The sequence below is a fragment of the Lonchura striata genome, chromosome 2 (genome assembly GCF_050655825.1).
Source record: "Lonchura striata isolate lonStrDom1 chromosome 2, ASM5065582v1, whole genome shotgun sequence".
In the NCBI taxonomy this organism is placed as follows: Eukaryota; Metazoa; Chordata; class Aves; order Passeriformes; family Estrildidae; genus Lonchura; species Lonchura striata.
The window spans coordinates 68,356,913-68,383,179 of NC_140704.1; the positions used below are offsets into that span (position 1 = coordinate 68,356,913).

A 26,267-nucleotide genomic window follows, 5' to 3' on the forward strand; every position below is an offset into this window, starting at 1 on the left:
ACCTCCACTTCCCAAGGACAGCTCTTATGGCTGACACAGCTACAGACAGGAAGAACAGGTCCACTTTGGTGTGACAAGACAGCAAGAAGTGCATCCTGAACTGACTGAGAACATTCTGGGCCTGCATTGCACCTGGGCTGCTTGTTGTGCTGTCCATCATTTTTGTCATAAACTAAGGGAGGAAAACTTAAATATGTAGCTCTGCCACTCTTCTTCTGATCCTGGCATGCATGAAATGTGAACTTTAAGCAGCAGACGGGAGGACAGTTTTATGTATTTCCTCCTACTGAAGCAAGTCTTTTTGCAAACTCTGACTCTTGACCGAAACAAGGATTAAGTGTCTTAAAAAAACAAAGAAGTCAGATCCATTCTGTCAAGGTTATAGGTGTGAGGAAGCGGTAAGAAAGTTTCATGTAGTGGTTTGGCATAAATGCAACTCCTGATAGTAAATTTTAGAGCATTTAAATCCTGTCTGTCATGGTACTGTTTTCCCCCTCAATTTATAGTGTACTAATCTAGCTGACCATGAGATTACCTATCTATCAACTATAAAAAATAATAAATTAGTTTAATTGATGAGCCTTTAATTTTGCTCACTTCAAACCATAAGTTGTAGACATTCCTTTTGCCTTGTGAAAAATGTCTATAGTAAATTTATTAATTAGTTGCAATGTTTTTATCTAACTTTAGTTTTTATTAATAGCAAGTCTCCTTCACAAAATGGTGTTAACATTTTGAGTAGTTGGAAGTGAATCCCAGGGAAAAATACATATTGTTAACATCCATCTTCTTCCTGAGATAGTGTTACTGCCTGGTGCTTTCCAGTCACTACCAGTAGGTAAAGATTCCTTGTTCCCAGCTGTATTAAATACAGTTTGTCTGTGTTTACAGCTGTTACTGAGGAAGATTGGAAGTTAGGATATCTGAGGAAGAAAACAGTGGTGATATCAAAATGTTGCCTAAACAATGATATTCCATCTAATATTTTAAATTTTTGTGTAACCTTAGTCTTGTTACTATAAAAATACTGAAACAAAACCTTGATTGCATTTTTAATCTGACGTGCATTCAAAGGCTTTTTGCAGTCAGTGGAGTTCAAGTTATCTAAGATTTTTTTTGAAAGCAAACATCCTTTCTTTAATGAGCAAGAGATTTTCAGTCTTCATATGAGTATCCTTCATGTATCAGACCCTAGACTATGCTAATAACAGTCCTGCCTTTATTATTTAAGACAAAATCAAGGACTTTCTACTTGTTGCTTTCATTTAAAATTGTTTTGTTGAATCCGCTGCTGCAGTGGTGCCTCAGTAATGTATTCAGCAATGCAGCAAAGACTGATCCTTTTGTTTGTTGCCCTTTGCTTCAGCTCGACAGTATTTTTAAATGTAATATCTGCTATATATGGTTCTGAGGTTACATTTCATGCTGGTGTATTTGAAGGAGAGGAAGATGGTGTTATTATACATTAGAAATTATCAGAGGAGGGCTTTTTTAAGTATCAAACATAGAATCAGGTAACATAACTGTTGGAAGTAATCCATAGAAAAAGCAGAAACCCCCATACACAATTAAGCATGTCACTTCTGAGATGTTCTGCTCAGTTTCATTCTGTGTCAAAAGCACTTTAAATAGCAGATTAACCTGCACTTCTAAGTGGAATAGTTGCTTAAAAATTTCATTTTATGAGATGGGAATACAAAGGTCATGTTTGTTGACTTAAACTTTCCAGATTGCCACAGGTTAATATTATGTTTTCATACAGCTTATTATTTCATAGAAAATTCTTGTTAACACATGTGAGCTAGTGTAAAAATATTTCAAATTCTTTGATAACACGTAAATGTAGGTTTAGGTGATTTTTGAATGCTTGCTTTCATTGTTGGAGGGGGGTTGCTTTATTTTGGGCAAGGGACAATGGTGAAAGCCTAGCTTTTAATTTTGTAGTTTCTCTTTTTGTATTCCTGTCGTCTTGGTAATGGTATTAGTTTTGTCTAAGAAATAAACAAAATTGATTTTGCTAACTTCTAATAGGGATTTAGGGATGAGGAAATTCTTCATTTCAGCTTCCCAGTATTTGCTATTAAATTGTTCACTATTGTACTGAACACTGACTTTATTAAAACCACCTTTGTGTAAAGCTGGCTCTTGGTCTGTATTTCAGATTGCTGGTTAGTGTAGTACAAATATTTTCCCCTCTTTAAAGTTTGCCATCAGATTACAAACAGCTGAGTGCCATTGCTGGTAAATTTCTCAAGTTAACATCTGCTCTACAATCCAGGCCTTTAATGTTTCAGTGTGATCTTTTCATAAGTGCTGTGCGAGGTTGCCTTTTGCTGATAAAGTAATGCAGTGTTGCATGTATTTTATAAAATCATTCATTCCAGTTTGTCTGCAAAACGTCATTAAGTACGTTAAAGATTATGAAATTGGTATGTGTGTGGCTGTACTCCTACTTTGAAAATAAGCTGTGACCTTTGGCTTCCTTTGTTCATGCTTTAAACATTTTAGCTAATACCATTACTCTCCATCAACAACCCAGGATGCCAAAAAGAAAAGAAAGTTGTCCTTACCTCCTGCGGAGACAGGATCTGTTTATATTAAACCATACATACTGGGAATCCTGTGTTCTTATGCCACTATTAAATGACCTCTCAGTAGCTTAACTGATAGACGATTAGTCAGCATAGTGTTTCTTGGCAATGTTCCTCATACACATGTATTTTTGTAAGAGACAGATGCATTTCTTTTGTTTTTTTCATTTTTTAGTTACATGGGAATTGGGCTTTCGGCACAGGGTGTGAACATGAACAGACTACCAGGTATGTTTCAGTTACTTACACTGGTTTTTAAAATATGCTTCAGCTTTGGTAAACAGTAGAGTGTAGCATGTCACCTCTGTGTTGTATCTGTTACTGGAGTTATGTAACACTTGCAGCTGAAAAGTTTTACTGTACATTTACTCCTGTACTACTTCTGTCAGCTCTTACTGTTATTTTTAACATTATGCAGATACTTTTTAGCAAACATACAATCTAAAATTTTCGTCATGTGTCCTGATAAAAATAAAGCTATAGATTTCCATGCTCTGTACACTGGATTTCTAGCAATAAAAATTAACTACTATGGCAAAAAATTCCTTTCAAACATGGAGGGAACTCTCCTTCTGTCATTTTCTATACTTTTATCTTTCCAGCCTTCATCGTAAGAGTGTGTAGCCTAATTTTAAATTGTGACTGTTCCATTGACCTGCATGGTCAGGGACACTGTCTAGTTAACAATTGTCTGTAGTATCTCTGAATAGTACTTAACAAAGTTTTGTGTTTGTATACATAAAAGACTGGGTTTCTAACAGATCTTTAAATGTGTAAAAAATATCCATCCAAAACCAACCAACTGACTTTTTTGAAATACCAAAATATAAAACCATGTTGAATTGACCTTTGAGTATCTGCGTTTTCTTGCTTTAGAGTTTTAACTTTCTTACCCAAATGCTCTGGTAGAAATTCATATGAGGACTGCAAGTCCCTGTTACGCTGTGAGCCCACCTAAGGCTGATGAATTATTAGTGGGTGGCATTAAGTTTAAGTATGATTTAGGATGCTATACTTATCAAAAGTACTACTAATCAATGTAACAGCAATAATTTGGGGTTGTCTTTAATTTACTGAGAAATACTTAATATGGTACCAGCTGAAGCTACTGATGATAAAGATTAAGGGTCTAAGTGTGTAAAATACTTCCGAATTAACCTGCTAGGCAGCAGCTTGACAGAAGAGGTTCAGTATTGAGTTGCATAGAGTGTAGATAAGTATTTATAAAAGAGCACAGACCAAGATTGCTTGTTGTGAATTTCACTGAGTAGTGTAACAGTATGAAGCTTCTTAAAGATTCTACAGCTTCTTCACCTGCAAAATCAATACCATATTTGCATGCATAATGATTAGCTCTTGACTCTGATTTTCACTTGTATTGCTAATTTTTTTTCTTTTATTTAAAATTTATTTTTATTTTCAGGGGCAGCATAGATAGTCACACTTTAGTCTGGAGATTCTGTTACTATGCAGAAGCTGCTTGCTGCTGAATAGTCATTGAGAATAATCAGGACTAGAAATATGTTTCCCCAGAGATGCCTGTTTGGTTTGTAGCCAGGAAGAATCTGATTATGACATATGGTAGCAATAGTTTTGCAAAATGAAAGGGAGAACAGGAGAATCTTCACTGCTTGATTGGGACATATCAGATTTGTATATAGTTTTTTGAATTTCAGCATTGTAGCTGATTACATTTTTGTGTTAGTAATACTGTATGTTTGCATAAAGAGAAAAATGTGTTATCTGAATTTGCATTACCTGTTATATACTACAAATGCAATTACTTATTCAGCCATTTTAATAAAAGAAGTTGTAATTTTAAAGATTACACAGTGGCTTTCATAGATAAGAAATATTAGAAAGCAGAAAGCTGAATATAGTAATTAACTGTGTTAACCTGGCTAGAATATACCAACTTAGCACAGTCTTTAATTTATTTAATAATAAAGAAAATTAATAAATTGCAAATGCTTTTTCTTCTCTAGGTTGGGATAAACATTCATATGGTTACCATGGAGATGATGGACATTCATTCTGTTCCTCTGGAACAGGACAACCTTACGGCCCAACGTTTACTACGGGTGATGTCATTGGTTGTTGTGTCAACCTTATCAATAACACCTGCTTCTACACCAAGAATGGACACAGCCTGGGTATGGAGAAATGACAGCATTATGTCTTTAAGTCTTTTGTGAATAGGAAGCCCTCTTCACATCAGGAGCAAAGGGTTTGAATAGTTCTTTTGGTAGTTTGATAGTGTATGAAGTAATTAAAGAACTGGGGAAAATAATTTTTCCATTAGTGCCATTAGCATTAACGTTCCTTGTGGATCTGCATTAATGAAGTCCTTTACTAAATCGACAAATAGTGCTTGAAGGTCATAAAGTAATAGATAATAAAAGAACTGAAGGTCAGGAGAATGGATATAGCTAAAATTCCTTGCTGCTTCAAAAAACCTTACAGTGGATGCATGTTATTTTGAGTATATGTTGGAGAAGAGTGTCTTTTGGATTCCCAGTCTGAAGTCGTTCATAGTTGGGGTAAAGCCATAAATTATAAAAGTTGAGCTAAAATTAAGTCCATTAAACTCATACAGTAAATTGTAGTATTAGGCAACACTGCAAGACAATTTTTGAATTTGAAGATATCAGGAGTGGGTGGAGATAAAATTTTTTATGGAATATCTATTTCAGTTACTTAATGTAATTTAATGAGCTAAGACAGTGTAAAGAAAGAAGAAAAAAAAATTACTTCCTGCATTAAGAAAGGAGTAGGGGCTTGGGAAGAGATCTTGGAATTATGCTGAGGGGAGTAGGAACTTTGAAGGGATAAAGCTCAAAGAAAAACAAGGTTTCTGTGGAAAAGAGAGGGTTGCTGTTCTGTTTTCTTATGTTGGCAAACAAAAAGTAGGTTTGGAAAAAGGGGAAGGGATGTGGTTTAAGTTCTTTTCTAGCCTCCCTGAATGAGAGTTTGTTTGCTCAGGTCTTGAGCAAACGCATCTGACTTGGGAGCTTTCCTGCCTCTACTCACAGAAGGGCTTAGGAGTCTCCTCCTGAGGTCAATTCCATGTGATCACTTCTGTGATGATATTCTTTCATTGTTTAGTATTCCTTCTAAATTGAATGAGTCTGTATACTTTGAGACCTAGGGCAGTTGGACACTTGAACCATGCGCTCTAGTTGGTTTTTTTTGGCATCCTGTTGCAGGATAGGTCCAAGTGGAAGACGATGGGCTTGTGTTTGCCCTAATCTTTAACTGGGTTAAAGCTGAGAAAATCAGTGTTACCTTATTCCCTTTCTGAAACATTCACAATGTGCCTGCAGGAAAGTTGGATCATGTGATCAGCTAAAGAGACACGAGCGTTCTCACTACCCTTATGGTCACATGAAAACGTGAGTGAGCTAGGAAGGCAAGATCAGAACCCTCCTTTTCAGTGGAAAACATAAAGCAGACTGGATTAGGCCAGCTGTGAAACAACAGTGCAAAAGATTAAAATCTGTTTTTAGAGGAGACCAGAATGGCATAGGTGAGGGAAGGCTAATAAAATGTCATGTCATAGACTGAGTCTGACAAACACTTTATGGATTTCAGAAGGAAACTTGACAGCTGTTCTGCTGTCATGGCCTTTGCTAGCTTTTGCTTCTGACATAAGAAAACTGATTCTGTGTTGAGTGGAAAAAGGAATCGGAAATTTTGTCTCATTGAGTTGTTGCAGCTGCTAGTTGTCCGGTATTCCTGTACATTTGTGACTTGGAGGACATTTATGTTTCTTCTCTTGGCCCACATATATGATCTAGAATATAGGAAGTCTCTGGCTCAGCCTGGAATTTAATGCTGCAGAAAGGGTTAAGCAGTTCTCATGCAAGTGTGAAGTCCTGGGTCCCAACCAAATCTCGCACCACCCCCCAAAGACCTCACCACCTACATATCACTTAGTCATCATTTATTTCTCATGCATGCAGCCTCCATTTTGGAAAAGAACAAGTTGGATGTCAAAATTGCCAAATGGAAAAAATTATATAGCTTGGAAAAAGATAGAGTAAGAGCAGGGAATAAATAAAATGATAGCTTTGAGATATGATGGGAGGAAACAAAGGAAACAGATTAACTCAGTATGTCATCCTTCTGTCTCAAAAGATGTGGGTAAGGAATTCAGATGCTCTTGAGGTTTGAAATCCTGGTGAAGAGTAGAGATTGAAAATGAGGATGGAATTTAGGACAAAAGGTTAAAAGCTTTTATTTTCATCTTAATTTGAAAAGATGGTGGTACAAAATAAATTTAAGTTTGAAGGCATAAGTGGATTTGAATAATTCCGCATTAAAAAAAACTTGCAACAATAAAGGAAATTCTGAAATACTGTTATTATTTGGCTGTCAGAAGGAGATTACTGATTTTTGTTTTTTTTTAACTGAAAGCTTCCCACCCCCCGAAATTGCCTGAAGTTCCTGAAGTGTATAGAGGTCATATTTTTCTCTAATCCTGAGACAGCAAAATCACTCCCTTGGTTTTATGCGTAGATGGATGCTTGTAATTATGTAACGAGATATTAAGCTGTTCTGTTTGAAAATCAAAGCATGAGGGTGTGGATTAGATTGAAACATTTGCAGGCTGGTTTGGAGTATTATAGACCTGTGCTGCTTGTGTAAAAACTGTGAGTGAGTATGAAGAAAAGTAATAGCAAACAAAAACAGACACCATTAAATCTTGATGTTGCAGCATCATGACATGCAAGTGAAAAGTATTTTCAGATAGCCTTTTTTATTCTCTAAATTTAGTATGTAACTAGAACTTTCAGACTTTTAAATCTGCCTATCTGTATGATTTGCTTATGACCTATTTTGAAAAAAATTAAGGGCAATTTAAATATTTTTGAATGATGATTACTTTTTGCCAAATACCGCCATTTGTTTTAAAAATGTGAATTGTGCGTAGGCATCATGAATTTCACCATACTTAGCTTATTTCTGAGATGGTTTGAGTGAGATTTCTGAACAGATAATGATACATTTAAGAAAATGAAGCTAGACTCCAGACACATGGAAATTAATCTTAATTTTCTCTTTATTACAGGCATTGCTTTCACAGATTTACCGGTAAGATAAGTGCATTTTTAAACAGTTTTCCTTTGTGTCTTTACACAGATGTTTTAGATCAGACTAGCATTTACTCTATGCTTGATGGAATCACAATGATAATCTTAGTAGCCAATTTGATATTAGATATTTCTCATCATGATTTCATTGGTGATTTTTTAATTGAAGGAGAAAGTGTTTCGGTTTTACACCAATCCTACACGAGGTTTTCCTTTTCAGGTTTTTTTTAGCAGGATAACAATACATGCAGATAGTTATTACAGGCTTTAGCACATACAAAGTCAGAGCTGTATTAAAACACCAACATGGTGGACAGCTGCTTGAGATATTTTTACTGTAACTCATTCTTGATGCCTGATTTTCATGATCTTTGCTTCACAGAATCAAATGTATCATTTTTTTTGTAAGCTGCACCTATCTGAAGTCTTGTAACTTTTGAGTCAATTAAAGTGTGCTTTCCTTAAAACTGGCATCTGTTCCCTATACTACTGATACAGGCATGATACTGCACTTACTTTGGTTTTCTTCTCATCCACTTCATTTCTGATTTAATCTGTTTAAGGTGCAGTGTGTGATGCACGTCCATCTGGCCAGCTACTCCCTTTGTGTGGCCTTAAGAGGCAAGGACAGATATTAAGGAAAAATGAAGTCAGTAACCCAAGGAGCCTCTTAGTTCTACCACAGGGTTGAGTGTTTTGTGTAGGAAACCACTTCCACTGTCCTGGATCTTCAGGATGCTAGCAGGACTCCTTGCTAGCACACGGTGCCAGCTCAGGAAAACTGACACTATAATCTGAAGTATGAAGCGGAACCCCTTTTTAGAATCAATGGTTTCCATCTTGCTACAAGATTTCAGACTTGTGGTTTGTTGATTATTTTAGACTAGGTAACAGTATGAGCATGTTTATTTTAAAAAGCAAATGGTGTATTTGTGAAAATAGAGGCAATATTGGCTTGGGTGTGGTTTGAAAAACCAGAGTATTTTTCATTTCACTCTGGGCTTTAGAGTTCCTACTATTAACCTGCGTGTTCGTAGCTTCTTACTCATAGCTTTGATTTATATAGCTTAATAGTTCTGTAAGTCAACATCCTATTATACCATACCACTATGGTCTGCAGTGTAACTTTGATGTAGGAATATTTATTAAATAAATTTAAAAAAAAAATTAACTGCCTTCCCCCCACACCCACAAAAGACCCCAGCAACAAAACCCCATTCACACAATTGATTGCTTTGTCATTGGCTAAAATGCTCATTGCATTTAATAAAATTGCCTTTATCCCAACAGGCAGATTGTACCTTTCTCATATTTGGCATATTTTAAATTTGCATGGGGATCTAATTTCTAAGCAGAAAATTAAACTGAGACAACAATAAATGCTGTTAAAGTATTTTCCTAGATACAATTCCAGGAGTTCATAGAAACTTCAATGCATTGTTACTGTTTTTGTTAGACACTACAATTGGACTTTGAGGCTATTGAGTTTTCTATCCTGTCAGTTCTTCTTACCACTAAAATTCAGTGATGTTTTAAGTATTTCACCCTAAAAGGAAAATGGCCCACTTTGTAAGTTTTAAGTTTCGTTCTCTTTTAAAAGAAAATAACTGGTCTTTAAAATAATCAAAAATTGTTGCTTAATATTTTGTGAAATTGAACCCAAAAGTTGTAACACGTAGCACAGTTTAAAAAACATGTTTTCTGACTAGAATGTCAGTAAAATTTTCTTCTTCCAAATGAAAAAAAAAAAATTATGAGCACTGGGAATAAAATTAGTCAGTCATTGTATTGCTGTATTGGCAGAAGCTGCATTTACTGCTGGAGCACACTACTAGAAGCAGTGAGGTTATTACTATTTATTAGTTATTATAACTATTACTAGTTATTACTATTACTAGAGATGGAAAAAAAACCCAAACCCACAACAGTGGGGATTTTAGGGCAAGTGTCAAAAACTAACTAGAATATTTCTTGCAGCCAAATTTGTACCCTACAGTAGGGCTTCAAACACCAGGAGAGGTTGTGGATGCTAATTTTGGACAGCACCCATTTGTATTTGATATTGAAGACTATATGCGAGAATGGAGATCCAAAATTCAAGCACAGATTGACAGATTTCCAATAGGAGACCGGGAAGGAGAGTGGCAAACAATGATTCAGAAGTAAGACTTGTAATATTATTAATTTTTTAAAAAGTTGTTAGTTGCATGATTTCAGAGCTCTTTAAAGCATTCTATCTGTTGTCTTGTCCAAAAATGATAGATACAATGAAAAAATAGTACATGTAATTTTGTTACCAGGTTTCATAACAGTGTAAAAGGGAGCATGAACAGATTGTGTGGCAGTTTGGACTTTATAATGATAAAGTGTAAGACTTCTGTTCTAATTTTATCTAATATGGATTGGGGAGCTTGTAGGAAAGTTGCCGTGGTTGTAATGGGCAGTTTTAATACTCTGGGCTCTGGAAATTTCCCATTGTGTTCTCAGCCTTTGGCATGCCAGGTTAAGTTGTGTCTCATTAGAGTTTCTTGGAAAAATGGTGGTTGTGACTTTGCATTTTTTATTTTTTTGGTGAAAACAAAAACTTAATGTGCAACAATTTCACTTCAGTGGGTGGTAATGAGAAAAAAAAGCCAGCATGATTAGCAGTTAATATTTGAACTGATCCTGCCTTTGGGTCATGAATAATTGTTACTAAAATTCATCATAATAGAGTTATGCATTTATTATTCTTAAAAATCATTTTTCTGTACAGTGTTTTGAAGACTATACTGACTCTTAACTAAATTACTTTTGTTTGACTTGTATAGAAATCTGTGCATTTCAAGCTGAATTTTTCAATTCAGTCAGCTTATTTTATCAAAGGGTTTTTACATTCCAGAGTTCTTGGTTTCTTACTTGTATTTAATGAGTATTTCTGAGTTTTGTTTTTGTTTATTTTTAGAATGGTGTCATCTTACTTAGTTCACCATGGATACTGTGCAACAGCAGAGGCATTCGCCAGATCCACAGACCAGACTGTGCTAGAAGAATTAGCTTCCATTAAGAACAGACAAAGTAAGGCTGGAAAGCATGTTGCATCCTTTTTTTTCCTCCCTTAAACAGATACTATGTAAAACTTTCTTTTAAGCAGTGTTGTAGAATTTACTTGCAGCACTACTCCATAGCACAGTTCTTTGCTGTCATCTAATGTTACACATGTATGAGCAGCCGGGTATGAAAAATCTGCACAGTAATACTTTGTAACTTGTTTGATGTAGCAGAATGTGGTAAATTATCTGTTGTCTTTTCTCTTGAATGGAAAGTTGTGAACTGTCTGAAACAAGTGTGTGTAATGTCTCTGAGCATTTGTGAGAGCTAATGGTTAGCCACAAACAGGAACATAAAACTTAGTCTTGACAAGCATTTATATTTTTATCTGAACTGTGGAAAGGGATTGAGTTGAGAGAATGTTTTGTAAGTTAAATGAAACTTGAGTTTTCCTGCTTACAGATGTGAAGGGGAGAAGGACAACTAAGCAGTTCATTTCTAACTTGCCATGCCAGTGCTGTTTAGCAGCCTGATGGAACAGTGCCTTCCCCTTCTATTTAAATCCCAGCTCTGTGACCATCAGCATTCCTCATTACCACATGAGGAAACTGCTTTGGTTGTAAAACAACACATTTGTTGGGTTTTTTTACATTTGGATCAGTTTCATTGTTGGTGAAGAGCTGGCAGACTGTTCGCAACTTGAGCCAAGTTACAGCCACAGAAGCATCAACTAAAGCAGGGACCTTTGTGAGAGATTTTACTCAACTGTAGTTTGATTGGAAGTATGCGTTGTAGGTGAAAGAGACTAAGTTTTTGTTTTTCTTAGTCAAAATTGAACCTGTAGGAGTGCAGTGCAATTTGGATGTTCTTGAGTGACAGTAATTTGAAATGTGCTTATTTATAAAGTTGTGAAAATGAGAAATAAATCACAGAAGAGTGTCTGCAGTCTTATTCTAGCTCTAAATGCACAGTCTGACTACGAAGCAGTTGGATGCTGGCAATAAATAAAAATACTGAGTTCTCATTTAGATACGTGTAGGTGGAGTGTAGTTCTTAAATTTTCCTGTTGAACATTTTAAGGAAACTTGATCTTTCTTTACACTGTTTTTTCCTGAAAGGAAAAAAAATCTTGTTGATTGATGGTTGCAGTGTCTTTTAATCGTTAATGTACATGTATTAATCCATAAGCTGTCCATTTAACTGATGTTGGTTTTGCTGAACAGAAATACAGAAATTGGTTTTGGCAGGATGAATGGAGAACCCATTGAAACAACATAACAGCTGTATCCAAGTTTACTAGAAAAGAATCCTAATCTCTTATTTGTTTTTTGGTGAACAGGAATTCAGAAATTGGTTTTAGCAGGAAGAATGGGAGAAGCCATTGAAACAACACAACAGTTGTATCCAAGTTTACTAGAAAGAAATCCTAATCTCTTATTTGCATTAAAGTGAGTCTTCAAATTATACAGATGTGTGTTTATAGATGGCACAGTACCTTCTGAGACAAGACAGTTACTCATTTAAAGCTTTCACAGAAATTTATACAAAGTTAAGCAGTGCTTTTTAGAAAATGTGTGTATTTCACTTATTTATGCTCTTCTTATTTGCTACATGTTTAACTAGGTTTTGTCATCAAGGTCCTGGTTTGCAGCATAATTCACATCTCCCTGTAGACTTGTTCTCTAGAACTAAGTTCTGTAGTTCTTTTTAATAAATTTTAGTCTCATTTGGGTGTCAAGTAAAACTTAAAATGGAAACTGATATAGTAGCATGTTCAAGAAGGTTAAGAATCCTGATAACATAAGTTAGTCTGTTCCTCCAAAGGGGTGACTGACTTTAAATACCAATTTAAATGAGCTGTTTCATTCCAAGCCACTTCACTAGAAACCTCTGGCTAAAACTGTGGAAATTCCATAATCCCAAAGAGTTCTCTTGGCTTTCCAGGCACACAATAGTCACCTTCATTCTGGCATTTTTACTTGCCAGCTGCGCTGTTCTCCAGAATTTTGTATCGCATTGCAGGGTTTGAATGTGGAAAAAATGCGTTATCGCCTCTAAGAACAAAGCACTTTAATTTTATGTTATGTTAAGTAACTGGGAATGTGTTTGAAGTCTGTCATGCTCAAGTGCTGAACAGAATTCACGTGATAGTACTCCAGACTTATCACAGAATTCACAAAATGTGAACATTTTGATGAAAGACTTCACTCAATAGCATCAATTTTATGTTATCTTTTTCTCAGTCTGTCTTTCCAAATTTTGCCTGTTCTATCGAGGCTACTGAAGCCTTAAGCATAAAGCAGGAGTTCTGAGCTTCCTTAAAGTCCATAGTAAAACCTCCTTATCTAAAATGAAATTGACAAAGCAGCAGCCTCTAAAGGGAAGGTTTGTATGAGAGTTTGCTTTTCAAGCTATTTTCTAGTGCAGGTGTTTAATGTTAAGAATTACCTTTAATGCTTAATGTTCCAGACAGTCAAACTCTGTTCGCATTTACTTTGAGAGAAATAACAGACATGACAACATAATGACATTTCTTTCTCAAGAAATAACCTTGCCCCTGCCAATAAAAGAAAACAGTTAGAACAAGAAAATATAGTTTAAATCTCTAGACTTTGAGGACTTAGTGACAAAGGCTGTCCTCCAAGGATAATATTCCTGTTCTGTTCCCTCACAAATTTGTAATTTGTATTTTTGGTGGAACGCTTCAGAGCTTATTGATGATTGGGTTACTGACATGCAGTATTTTGTTGAGTCAGACTTGTTCTATATTTAACACTAAAATAAAATCATTGCTATTGTTGGTAATTTGAAATGTGTAAATGTAAATTAGCTTAACTTTTTGCCTTTTGTTTAGGGTGCGTCAGTTCATAGAGATGGTGAATGGTACAGACAGTGAAGTGCGGTGTTTGGGAGGCCACAGTCCAAAATCTCAAGACAGTTACCCTGTTAGCCCACGGTCATTCAGTAGTCCCAGCATGAGTCCCAGCCATGGAATGAATATTCACAATTTGGCAACAGGCAAAGGGAGCAGCACACACTTCACTGGTAAGTCACATAGAGGATAGACCACACAGATTTGGATGTACCACACCACATGGAAATTTTTTTTTTTTAAGCTTAAGATTTTATGCTGAATGCTGTGCATAACAGTAAAATGTTAGTGATTAAAATGCAGGATTTCCAGTCACCGGGAAAAACAAAAGTTTCATCATGTAATTTTTGCATGTGCTCTTGGCTTTACTTCTTGCAAAGTAGGTTGCCACCAATTTCTAAGAAGTGCTTCCCTCTGGGAGGTGGAAGGTTCTGACATATATTTCACTTGTCCTTTTGATGATAATTTATGGCTTGGGCAAGATGGTTTAAATCCAGTAAGTGTGTATATGATCCATTTCCTGTGGTGTTGATGGAGAAGTCAGAATAGCTGTGGTTGAGCAGGAAACACCAGAAGCCGGGTGGTATGGCTGAGTAAAAGACATGCTGCTGGCAGCCACATTTCAGTCTGCACAGTTGAAACATTTCTTAGAGCATTGAAGTAGTGGGAAATCTTCAGTGGGAAGTCATGAATGTTCAGAGCTGCCCCAAGCTTATGTGCCCCATGCCTTCCAAAGCACCCCTGCTGAGTGGAAGCTGAGCATGTTGAAGTGGTACCTGACCATGGCATCATTGAAGACTAAGACTCTTAAGGTAGCAGAGACCATCAGCTTGCCCTTCTGTTTAATTTCCAAATCCAAACTGGGGCTGACTGGGGGCACTTTATTTTTTTTTTGTCTCTGGAGTGGAGTGGAAAGTCAGTGTAGGTTGGCCTTCAGAGTAACTGCTGCCTTTGGAAGGGGTCAGTAGCTTTGCTTTTCTTTCCTCTGTGTCAAGAGAGTGCCATAACATGTCCGTGGAGAGCCACTCAGATTTTCCAGTTGTCCTTCAGGTGGTTGTTGGGATGTAGTACAGAAAGTACCTGTAATTTTTGAAATTTGAGAATAGAGGCAGGTTGATTAATGTATTACTAGAATTGATGTTTGAGATTTTGTAAATGGCAGCAGCTGTTTTCTTTATAATAAGCCCTTCCTTTGACCTATTGCTATTTTAGAACATACTTGGGAGCTCTTGGTTTGATGGAATTGGCAATTACATGTTTGCTTCAAATGGTAGTTTTCCTATTATATTTTAGAAGGGTCAGAAGAGATTTTAGCTAGGCATCATAATTTCACGGCATGATGTAATTTTTTTTAGCAAAGCACAATATTAACAATTAAAATAATTACATGGTGAAGGAGGGAGGTTGTATGTAAGTATAGCAACATGCGAAGTATTCAGCACTGAATTCTACTGCACATTTATCAAAATAATTATGTGACCAGAAATTTAAAATGTTTGCTTTCATTCATAATGATTACAGTGGCCTAGAAAATATTTTCTAAAAAACTTCATTAGTGCAATTTTCTGTTTTACCAGTATATTAGTACAACTGGAGAAACTTCTCGTGTCTCTGTTCATACTTGTTAAATAATGCTTAACTTTGCACTCTAGAAGCCTCAAGGGTTCAAATACCTGAAACATGGAGGTGAAGTACTTGAGTTTGTGTGGCAAGTTTAGCATACTTGTTCCTGGTTAGTAAATGCTACACTTATTTCATTTTTTCTACAAACTTATCTGTAAGTACCACTTTCTGACTACAGCTGTTAAAACCTCTTGCAGGGTTTGAAAGTAGTTGCAGTAATGGAGTAATATCAAATAAAGTGCATCAGTCTTACTGTCACAGTAAACACATGACCACCAGCTTGAATGTACCAGAGCTCAACAACATAAATGTATCCAGATCGCAGCAGGTTAACAGCTACTCCAGGTAAATAAACTTTAAATCCTTTTTAATCACATTAAGGTTTGTGTTCTCCATGTGTTTGCATGGCATCAGTAAGTTTTGATATTACTTTTTTTTTTTCCCAAGGACAGTTGAAACTTAGTGCAAGGAGTGGCAGCTTGTGATAACTCTGGTTATTTGACAGTTCAAGCTCAATAGACCTTTTTATCCTGTTGGGTTAAAGAAATGCAGTGGACAAAAATTAATTACCTTGCTTACAGCTATGGTCAGTTTTGAAGTTCCATAGTGAAGGTTAATTAGCTCTTGGGCACTTGAGTTTTTAATTGAAGCCACAGACAAGTGATTTAAGTGTGTTGCACACAAGTAATAAAAAGTTTTCAGATACTCTCCATTTGTGGCAGTATCTGCAAAGTAAACACAGTTGAGATACTATGAAGTGTGGATTCCCTTTCAGTGTATACACCAGGATTATTTGCCTACTCCAGTCACTGTCACAAGTGCAAACACATTCAGTTCAGAGAGTGAAAATAAATCTGTTAACCAGGGTTAATATGGTTATTCATAACCAGTACATAGTAAGCTCTGGGTTGCATGCATGCAGCAGTACCTAATTTGATGTGAAATGCAACAGCACTCAGCTGCATTGTGCAAAGTGAATTCCCAAAACTACCACATAGGATGTGATGATGTGGTGGTGATGACCAAAAGTATTTTAGCTGAATAGTGATAATTGGGGTAAAAAGGTAAGAGTTACAATTTACTTTTTAACTTTCCACAATTTCTGTTTGCATCAGCAGTTGCCTCTGCCAAAATGTCTGGCAATGTCCAGGCAACTTGGAGATTTTTCACAGAGGAAGACAGTTCCTTGGCTGTGTTCTTGCCCAGTCAGAGAGGCCTTTTGGTTTCCTTCCTCAAGGGAAGCTGAGTATTTTTGGTTGCTTAGAAGCAAGATATTAAACTTCCAAATTGAATCTATTTGGTCTTGACAGAGGTTGCTATTCTCTGTGATGGAATAGAGCAGGTCAGGATGCAGTTGTCAGCAAAGCTCAGTCCCCAAAGCCATGCTGGCATTTTCTAAAAGCACTTCTGTGAATTGCTGTAAGCAAAGGGTTGTGAGGAGCTGAATGCTTTACATTTGCCACTGAGTGTCTCTTCAGTGTTCTGCTTTACTCAGCATTTGCTTTGGGGTTTTCTTTTTTTGTTTTTCCTCTGTCATTCCATACAGTAAATAAGAGAAAAGGCATTTTTTCAAAATAATTTGTTACCTAAATATGGTATTTTGCATGTAGGATATATATTGACTTAACTGTATCTTTTATGTATAAATATTAACTATATTAAAAAGTGGGAATAGTATATTTTCTCAATGTATTTTCTTCAGCTCTGTGTACATGCAGTTACATGAACAAGGTAAGAACTTTTTGGTCTGTATTTAGAAAGTGTTATGTTCCTTACTCCTGAATAATGGGGGGCGTGTTTAATTTTTCAGCATCTGAAAATAGTATTTTACTGAAAACTAATGCTGAGACAACCTTAAAACTTTCCATGGTGCTCTGGTATCACCAGTTGCTATCAAAGAAACTGTGGTCTAGCTTGGTAATATTTAACAGCAGCTTTTCAGTAGCTAAGATGAGGAAGTAGTGTGATGAAGTTGTAAAGATAACCTAAGTACTTAGATATGAGTAAAACTTGTATTTACTACTCTCTTTTCAGCAATGATGTAGACATGGAAACAGATCACTACTCCAATGGGGTTGCTGAGACTTCATCCAATGGCTTCCTAAATGGTAGTTCTAAACATGATCACGAAATGGAAGAATGTGACACAGAAATGGGTCTGCAGTGATATTTCTTACATTTTTATTAAGTGATGGCAACAAGGTTATGTTTTTACTTGCAATGCTTCCCAAGTTGAAAAATAGGGTTACTAGCTCAAATCTTAATTTTTTGATTGTTTGTTTTGCTGTTGATGTAAATTTTAAAACCACTGATTTGGGTGGTCCAATATCAGTGTGAGAACAGGGGAAATGGGTGACTCATGGCTACTGAAATTAGCATTAATTTCTAAGGAAGTACCTTTGAGAAAAAACACCCAGTTGTGTAGCACCCTGTGTTTGAGTTGGGAAATTATTTTTCCTCTTTCCGTTCATGGTTCTCATGGCATCTTTGTCCTCCACAGTAAGTGTAGAAATTCTAAATCTTTTATATTGAATTGCACAGTCCTAATATTTAATGCTCAAGAGCTTTATTAGGGAAATATAAAAATGAAAAATGAACTTTTTCCCCATGTGTTCCACCAAAAATATACCAATTTATATAGTTATGAGCTAAAAATTAACTTTGTTTTACTTCATTTGCTTTGTACGCTTGTCATGCCTGTTGATGTTGGTGACAAATGAGTATTTAAATCCCCTCTGCTTGCCCTTTGTGCAGCTGCAGAATTGGTACTCAAACAATGGATTTAAGCAGATGTCAGTTAATATGTAGTTTAAATGAAATGTGAAACTGGAGACCTTCAGAATGCAGCAGCACGTGCACAGGTCTGTGAGCACTTCCCAGTTCCGGGGCATGTGCTGCTGCTGCTGATCCTGCAGCTTTGCTGGGAAATGCAGTGGAACAGCAAATGTTCTGTAACAGCCCTGTAAGGAGGAATGCAAGTTGCTAGGCCATTTTCCCTGCATTATGCTCTGAAACTGGATACTAACAAGACTTTATATCTGTGACAGAAAACCCAAAACAGGTCCTTGCTCCCTTGCAGGCTTTCCTGCAGAGACTTGCTGTGACAGACATGCAGCAGCTGCAGAGGGCACAGAGTTGTGCTTTTTGTAATGTAGTTGTCTCCTGCCTTTGGAAAGTCATCTCAGATTAGCCTGAGCTAGGGACAAATGCCACTACTTGAAGATTGGTGGGTGCTTCACCTACACTGTTTAGCCCCCCCCCACCTTGCCCCCAGGTTGAGTCTGGTGGTTTTTCACTTTCTGAAATATTTATCTATTCTCCTTAGTGCTGTGTATGTAAGGTTAAGTAGGTAATACATTTACATCTAAGGAAAAAAAAAAAAGTGGCCAGTTAAAAATCCTTTTTTGAAATAGTAGCCAAAAATACATCACTTAATAGCAGTGTTAAAGTCAGAAAAAAGAGTGGATTTGTAACTGAAGAGTCTATCAAAATGCTCATTTTAAAACTTGATTCCATTGATGAAAAAAGACAAGGAATGGATAGATGCCTTTTTCTTTATGCAGTGCTTTAGGTGTAAATTTTAGAAAAGCAAATTTTTCAAAGAAGCCAAGTGTTGGTTTACTATTCATAAGCTGTATCAATATCTTTTAAAATCACTAGTACTGGGAATATTGTAGGAAACAGTAAAGAAATCAGTTGTAGTGTCCTGCTTGATTACAAAAGAAGCCTGAGATAACCAAAGGATTAAGATAATGTGTTCTGCGAGGAGTAGGAGCAGTGTAAATGATGCAGCAGACTCCATCATGGTTATTGAGGAACTTCGGCATATTTTTACCCTCTGTCAGTTCCAAATTTTGTGCATCTGTAGAAATGCAATGCCAAAAATGAAGAAAGTTAGAACTCTGTGGGCTTTCATTGTTGTTTTTTAAACTCCCTTAAAATGTTAGGGTAAAATCTGGCTTGGTTTCGAATTAGTTTAAAATTGCCCCTTGTGAATAAACACAGGCTGTGACAGCCTTGGCCATAGTTAACCAGGTCTCTCACATGTTCCTAAGAGCAGTTCCCCAGTGTGTGGTACTGGAGCACGTGGGGCCAGGTCTGTGGCTGACCTGCTCTCTCTGGGCAGGCAGCTGTGTTTGAGTGAATCAGTGCAGAGTCTGTAGATCCATAGGTTGTTACTCTGGGCTCTGTCAGTGGTGATGATGACGATACCGTTTCTTTAGAAGTAGATTCAAGTCAGTTAAGACGCCAGCTATGTGGTGGCAGCCAAGCAGCCATTGAAAGGATGATCCATTTTGGAAGAGAATTGCAAGCAATGAGCGAGCAGCTAAGAAGAGAATGTGGCAAAAACACAGTGAATAAGAAAATGCTCAAGGTATGCTTAATCTTCATGTAAAGGTGAATAACTGTTCTGCCCAGTAGGAACTTCCCACAGCATGTTGTGCTGGAATACTGTTCTGCTTTAACTTCTGCCATTTTACACGTGTATCAGAGCAGATGCTCTGGTCAGCTTGGTATAGCACTGTCTTCTGTCTGTGTAGCACATGCTCAGGAAAGATACTTTTGTGCTTTTACAGTCAAACACAGAAATTAATTTAGCACTTTTCTTTCTCTCATTTGTGACCATCTAACTTGGCCTCTTGAATTTCTGGTTTTGTCTTTTTGATCTTCTGTCAGTGATAAATGAACCGCAAGGAAATCGGTAGAGATGCCCAAAATGTGCTGTCAGTAGTACTCTGCATGTGGATTAGTTTGCCTTGATTTGACTGCTCTGGAAAAGAATTCTCCTGCCAAAGACTGCATGCAGTTTTCAGTCTGTTTTGTCTTACCCCATCGCTTAGTAAAATAATGCTACCTTTTGCCTTGCACTTGGGAAAAAACACTAAATGGAACAAGTTCTGTCACAATTTCTTTTTCTCTTTTTGTACTGATGGACACTGACAGTGACCTTTGTGATTCTGAATCAAATTACTTGAACAAAATACCCCTTCTTTTCACTAGTAGCTTGTAGCTGTAGATGTAATAAAAGTCACCTTCCCACAGGATGCATTCAGTTTGCTTGCATATTCTGATCCTTGGAGCAGCCCTGTTGGAAATCAGCTTGACCCCATACAAAGAGAACCAGTGTGCTCCGTGCTGAATAGTGCAATACTAGGTAAGTGTGGCCTGCTGGCTGCCCAAGGGACTCAGGGTGGCTCGCCTGTGTCCCACACAGGTGGCCCTGCTGCTCCATTGTAATGATAGCAGTGTTTGATACACTCTTCTGGAAAGAGAGGGATAGTTTTGGAGGGTATGTAAAATAACAGGTACTTGTCTGCTGTTATAGTTCAGAGTAAAATCACCTGTTCAATAATGATGCTGTGCAAGGTCACTTCATTGCTCCTGCTTTGTAAGATGTCTTGCTCAAAGAGCAAACTCGCAAATGAATGATTTAAGTAGTTTAAATTTCAAGTTTTCAGTGTATTTTTATGAAATGATTCAGGTATTGTAACTACCAATGTGATTCTTTTTCAGAGACTCACAATCTGCCAAAGCAACCCCCGCTTGCCCTCGCCATGGGACAGGCGTCACAGTGTCTAGGATTGATGGCCCGGTCAGGAATTGGATCCTGCGCGTTTGCCACAGTGGAAGATTACCTACACTAGCTATGCATTTTGAAGGTCTGAAAGGTGTTGTGGCATATTCAACATGGAAAGTAGACCAGCTCTGCTGACTGGAATTTGGAATTTTAATTATGTACTAAGGACAAGTCTGTCGCTTTATGTTGCTTCCTAGTTTACAGCATGATGCAAATGATTTCTAACTTAGTGTTAGGAGATTTCCATCTTTTAAACCTCTTAGTCAACTAAGAGTTGAAAATATTACTGGTATCGTCAGACATCCAAATTGACAAGTACCAATCCTTTGAACGATTGTCCAAAACAAACCAAAAATCCTGCTACCTTGTGGTGGGACGGAAGAATAGAAAACATGGATGTATTAGCATGTGGGTGATGTAAACGTCAAGCAGGATGACTTGCCAACCTCCACCCCCATTGTTACATAGTTCAATCAGTGTAATTTGCAAAATGCAAATGGTTTGGATATAGTGTTGATGGGAAGAAATGATATTTTTTAATGTGTACTGTAAAACTTGAATTACTCAGGAGCTGAGTGAATATGTTTGTTGCTACTTACAATCCCAACCTGTTGATCTTAGTAGTTTTTTGTTTTAACATGGTCTTTTCAACTTTGTTTCCTTGTTTAACTACAGACAGCTTCTGTTGTGTAGGCTCACCAGTTTAACTGTTGTATTATAACAGTATTACATGTCAACACAGTTGTGGTTATGACCTATTTATATAAAAACCAAATATTTAGTCAATTTACAGTCTTAATTTAATCTTTGTACACCTTGCATTTTTAAAAGTGCTTAAATAGTACTATATTGCAATAAAATGTAGTGATATCATAATTAACCAGCCATTAAAAACTTACGTCTACATCCACAGTAGCATGGACATACGTGTATGCTACATTGTCTTGTTCTAGGGCTCCATCCTAGAACAGTGGTTCTTGAGACCTGTGAGGAGAGTGGCTCACCCCTTGAGCTGGGGCTGCCACTTCCCCATGGAAGCTGGGCTGGTCCAAGTGAAAGGCTTTGCCATGTTCTTGCCACACAGTGAGTTTAGCTAACGGTTCAGGAAGCTTACTCAGGACTCCTGCAGATGGGGAAAATCCCTTACTGCTGGGAAAGTAATCATGAGGCTGGAGAGACGTGTCCTGCTGTGGGAGCCAATTTAATGATTCTGCTGTTACAGACACAAGTCACTGAAGCAGCAGGAATAACTGCCTGGTATAAGGAATGCAGCATCCACAATAGTAGGTACAACACTGCTCACTTTATTCTCTGCAAAGGCATTGCCTCACGGAGGCAGCTCAGCAAGCCTGGAACTAGCAGCAGCTGTTCTACAACACTGGCCTGGCTGCTCTGTGGCTTCCCCAAGAACTTCTGAAAGGGAGAGAACAGGGAAGTTGATCAGGCACAGCTTGGTGCCTTCTGCTGGCTGCAGCTGAAAGCAAAGTGATGGTGAATGGGGAAAAACACCTCTGTTGGGTTGAGAGAACTGCCACTGAAAGTCCTTAGCAGCATCTTCTGAAAAAGCTGTCATAGTCCATTTTTAATCTGTGATGCCAGCCAACGTTTCTTAAACCTTGCTGCTTTTTCCTTTTTATCTTGCCCTTAAAAAAAAAAAAAAAAAAAAAGCTGTTACCATTTTTCTTAGCCTATGTGCTCGAGAACCAGCAATCCCTTAGCTGTTGCAGCAGCAAAACAGAACAAAACAGCCTCCTCAAACACTGATAAATTTCCTAAGGTATTTTACGTGCCCCAGGTGCGTTCCACTGGCCAGGAGTACCAGTTTGCACCAGCCTCCTTAGGGGGGTGTGAGGGTGTACAGTGGTGCTTTCAGTGATGGAGCACAGATGGAAAGCAGGCCCTGCTTGCTAAGGATCAATAACTTTTCCTTCTGGTGTTCCTGAGCCTCACAGACTGTGTGGGTGTGCAACTGTCCCCATACATTATGGAAATGAGGGGGAATGAATGCTATTTCCCTGTACTCATACAGAAGTTCTGGGATCTTGGCATCCCTGTTTTTAAGTCTGAGATGTATTTGAAATGCCTTCCAACAGCTCAGGGACTGGAGGCTGAAACAACAGCTACTGAAGTACTTACTTCACTGAGCAGCCCTTGCTCTAGGACAAGAGCTGTCTCTTAACATACAAAAAATGAGGTATTTTTTTTTTTTCAACTTGCATCTCATACACCATCCCTGGGGTTGTGCTCATGACACCCACTGAGGCTGCAGTGCTCTGCTGCCCTTCCCTTACTCTCCAGGTGCTTGGAGTTAAGAGGATCACAAGCCAGGATGTTCTAGCATGGAAACTCTGATTTTATTTAAGTGTACTATTAGCCACATATGCAGAAAATAGTACCTACTCTGACTTTCTATACTCACCCCAAGACTTGTCCACAAACTGAACTGCAGCTTTTTTGACTGAGGCTCTCTTGTTGGCAAGGGAAAAAAATTCATTTGCTGAAATGGAGACAGGTGTTAATAACCAAGTTCAAGCCAGACAAGGCTGCATCCAGACCCACCCAAGCAGCAGCGCTTACCCTGTACCCGGTTGGTGTGTGGCCCATAGAGCTGAGCATTTAGGAAGTCTTTGGCTAGCTGCTGGTGGAGGCCTGTTACACTGTGGTCTTTCAAGCACACAGCCACGTAGTTGTCTTTTGTCCTAGTCAAAGAGAGATGCAAATCCCTGTAGCCTGGTTACAGGATCCAGAACAACAGACACTACTGTCAAGCTTTGCTACTTGAGCACAGCAGCAGCCAGTGATGGTTTCTGATACTCAGATGAGCTTTGTGGCAGTATTAAAAAAATAAAAAGCTGGACCAATACTCTCAAGCTGTTGTCATATGCCTTTGTGTGCCCTGAGTAGTTTCCTTGGGTGCCCTGAGCTCATCCGACCAGAAGCTAGAGCAAGTACTCTCTAGGGCCATCCGTGACAAAGAAATAAAGAGGAGAGAGAAAAATAGACTGAAATGCAGGAATTTGGTGCTCAACCACCCCACCTGTAGCAGCACACAACACAATGTCTACTGCTGTGCTTACAACTGCCCAGCTACCTCACAGCAGTTACATACATGTAAAAATTATTTATACCATATATATACGTGTATGTATGCTAAACCAGATAATTAAAGGTGCTTTTTGCACATAAATACACATTCAGTCAGATGAAGGACAGAGGAACATGAAGTGCAGAAGAGGGTACAGCCATGCAGTGACAGAACAGCTGCTGTGATGCCCCTTCCCACACCAGGCAAAATCATCTCCTCCTACCTGGCACCCTTGCTCCTCTTGCCTTTCTTCTTCTGCACTTTGGCCTGGCCTTGCTCCAGCTGTACAGCCCCAGCTTCAAGTTCTTCACCTAGAGTAATTTGCAAACAAAATTTCCCAAATGTTACCAATCAATCAAAACCAGTCAGTGAAACAGGAACAGGACTTAAATCAAGCAGCATTTTTCAGAAGTGCCAGGAAGAACAGCTGTAAGAGGGAGGGAAAGAAATACGCTCAGTGGAACAAAGTACTGCTAGCCAGCTTTCCTTGGCATCAACAAAATGGGATTCATCACTGGACAAAAAAATCAATGCAACATAGCAGCTATGGGTAACCCATAAAGGGAAATCCAGCTCTGGCTTTAGTCTTGCTTCATTCTCAGCCCATCTCTTTGTTATGTCAACACAACAGATCCTTTTTAAATAAAAGCAAGAAAAAGTAGCAGTTACACCATACAGCAACTTATGAGGTTTGGATGAGAGAACTGTTTTAACAAAGTATTTTTTCTGAAGTACTTTGAAGTATAGATGAAGCAAAACCAGCACACACTCTAGACTCTTGATTTTGTAATTCTGAGTTTGAAAAAAGTTACTTAGTATTCTAAGTATGCTATTAAACTTTAGTTTGATATGTAAAGTATAGAGGAAAGTTAACAATGCTACCCAGGAATAGCTTTTATTACTTAAAAAAAAGGCAAAATATTAATCCACCTTTGGGAATCCTTGCTTCTTCTGATGTAACACCTGCCTGTGATTTCCTTAAACACTTCAGGTTATTTAACTGAAGTTACTGCACAGTAAGTGACTTCTGTAAAAGGTTTAAGAATTAGATTGAATCTTTGTATTTTTCCTCAGATATTTCTTTTCCTCGGGAAAAGACAATCTGTCCTGTGCATTCATGTTTAAGACCTCGAGAAGCTCTCTTCACCAGAGCTCCGGGACAGGAATGAGCTCCTGAAGTGTAAGATGTGCCTCATTAGCAAAGGGAGCTGTAACGTACCTGGGTCATCTGCCGCAGCCTGCTCAGCGGGCCTGGGGAGCAAAGGGAAGGCAACGGGTTACTCATCAATTCACACTCCCCGCCTTCGCTCAAAGCCACAAAACCCCCATTTCCAGTCCAGCCTCCCAAGCCAGGACCAGAAGGGGCTGCCCCATGGGTGGGAGATACGGAGAGGGGGATCCTAACACCCACCCCCGCTTCCCCTGGTCCCCTCACCGTGTGGACACATCCTGCAGCTCCTGTAGCTCTTGCAGTTCCTGCAGCTCCTGCAGCACGGCCTCGGGCAGCAGCCTGTGCTTCTGTGGGGGACAGGGGAGTCAGGCGGGCTCGGACACGGCCGGCACACCCCCCGGGGCCGGCCGGAGCCCGGCGAGGGAGCGCGGTACCTTCTGCTCCGCGAACAGCTCCTGGTGCCGCCGCCGCTTCTCCTTCAGCAGCTCCCGGTGCCTGCGGGGAGGCGGGAGCCACCGTCAGCATTCCATGGGGAAACAGGGGAGATTACGGGCGGGGGTAAAGGGGGTGAACCAGGGCTTGGAGGGGCAGAGGCAGTGAGGAGGGGAAGGAGTTACGGGCGGGATAAGGAGGGAGAAGGGGCGGAGAAGGCATAAGAAGAGTGGTGAGGTAAGAAGGGAAACAAGGGGGAAAAAAGGAGGCTAACAAGGGGAAATAAGCAGGGAAAAGGGGAGGATAAGAGGGGGCAAGAAGCGTGAACGGGAATAAAAAGGTAACTAGGAGGGTAAGAGAGATGGAGGGGAGTTTAGAGATGTAAGCGAGGAGTTAAAGGGGCGGTAAGAAGAGTGAAAGGGGAGATGAGTGGGGCTAAGCGAAGGGGGGAAGAGGAGGGAAGCGCTGGTGTGAAAGCCGCCGTTCAGGAGCAGGAGGCCCCGGCGTGTCCGCACCTCCGGGCCGCCTCCCCCACGAGCTTCCGCTCGGCCGCGGCCGCCTCTCTGGCCACGCCGAAGGGCACCTCCTCCGGGGCCTCGTCCTCCGAGGAGGAGGCCGGGCTGGGGAGCGCGGCGGGAGCCCTGCGCTGGCCCGCGGCCGCCGCCTTCGCTCTCCGCCGGCGCACCATGGCCGCCGCCGCGCCGCCCGCCCCGGAACCGCTCCCGCCTTCCGCCGGGGAACCGAGACGCGCGTCCTGCCTCCCGCCCCGCCCCGCGGGATGCGGCACAGACA

At 39.1% G+C, this 26,267-nt stretch overlaps 2 protein-coding genes across 2 annotated transcripts in view; one reads left to right on the plus strand and one right to left on the minus strand.

The window, feature by feature from the left end:
- Window positions 1–21,663, plus strand: part of RANBP9 (RAN binding protein 9) — a 38,530-nt gene extending 16,867 nt beyond the window's left edge. Inside the window, exons 3-14 of the mRNA XM_021553482.4 lie at window positions 2,767–2,819; window positions 4,577–4,744; window positions 7,663–7,685; window positions 9,662–9,846; window positions 10,629–10,741; window positions 12,054–12,162; window positions 13,569–13,759; window positions 15,407–15,554; window positions 17,244–17,365; window positions 19,433–19,584; window positions 20,253–20,364; window positions 20,724–21,663. Coding sequence (XP_021409157.1) covers window positions 2,767–2,819; window positions 4,577–4,744; window positions 7,663–7,685; window positions 9,662–9,846; window positions 10,629–10,741; window positions 12,054–12,162; window positions 13,569–13,759; window positions 15,407–15,554; window positions 17,244–17,365; window positions 19,433–19,584; window positions 20,253–20,364; window positions 20,724–20,854 — 1,507 coding nt within the window. The 3' untranslated portion in view covers window positions 20,855–21,663. The remainder of the gene's footprint in view (window positions 1–2,766; window positions 2,820–4,576; window positions 4,745–7,662; window positions 7,686–9,661; window positions 9,847–10,628; window positions 10,742–12,053; window positions 12,163–13,568; window positions 13,760–15,406; window positions 15,555–17,243; window positions 17,366–19,432; window positions 19,585–20,252; window positions 20,365–20,723) is intronic.
- Window positions 21,664–21,972: 309 nt separating this feature from the next.
- On the minus strand, window positions 21,973–26,175 carry NOL7 (nucleolar protein 7). The gene is made up of 8 exons (XM_021553300.4): window positions 25,991–26,175; window positions 25,478–25,538; window positions 25,308–25,390; window positions 25,092–25,123; window positions 24,096–24,183; window positions 23,365–23,486; window positions 23,207–23,284; window positions 21,973–22,430 (listed from the first exon to the last, which is right to left on the minus strand). Exons 1-8 carry the CDS (start codon window positions 26,161–26,163, stop codon window positions 22,357–22,359), a joined length of 711 nt encoding a protein of 236 aa, XP_021408975.2. The 5' UTR covers window positions 26,164–26,175; the 3' UTR covers window positions 21,973–22,356.
- Window positions 26,176–26,267: the final 92 nt, after the last annotated feature.

Excerpts from the sequence above, each read along its gene's own strand:
- NOL7 (XM_021553300.4), bottom strand. The coding sequence starts at position 26,163 with ATGGTGCGCCGGCGGAGAGCGAAGGCGGCGGCCGCGGGCCAGCGCAGG. Across the intron at positions 25,539-25,990 it reads GTGGGGGAGGCGGCCCGGAG|GCACCGGGAGCTGCTGAAGG; the intron begins GTGCGGACACGC and ends GCCTCCCCGCAG. Across the intron at positions 22,431-23,206 it reads GTTTGTGGACAAGTCTTGGG|GGCAAGATAAAAAGGAAAAA; the intron begins GTGAGTATAGAA and ends TTTTTTTTTAAG.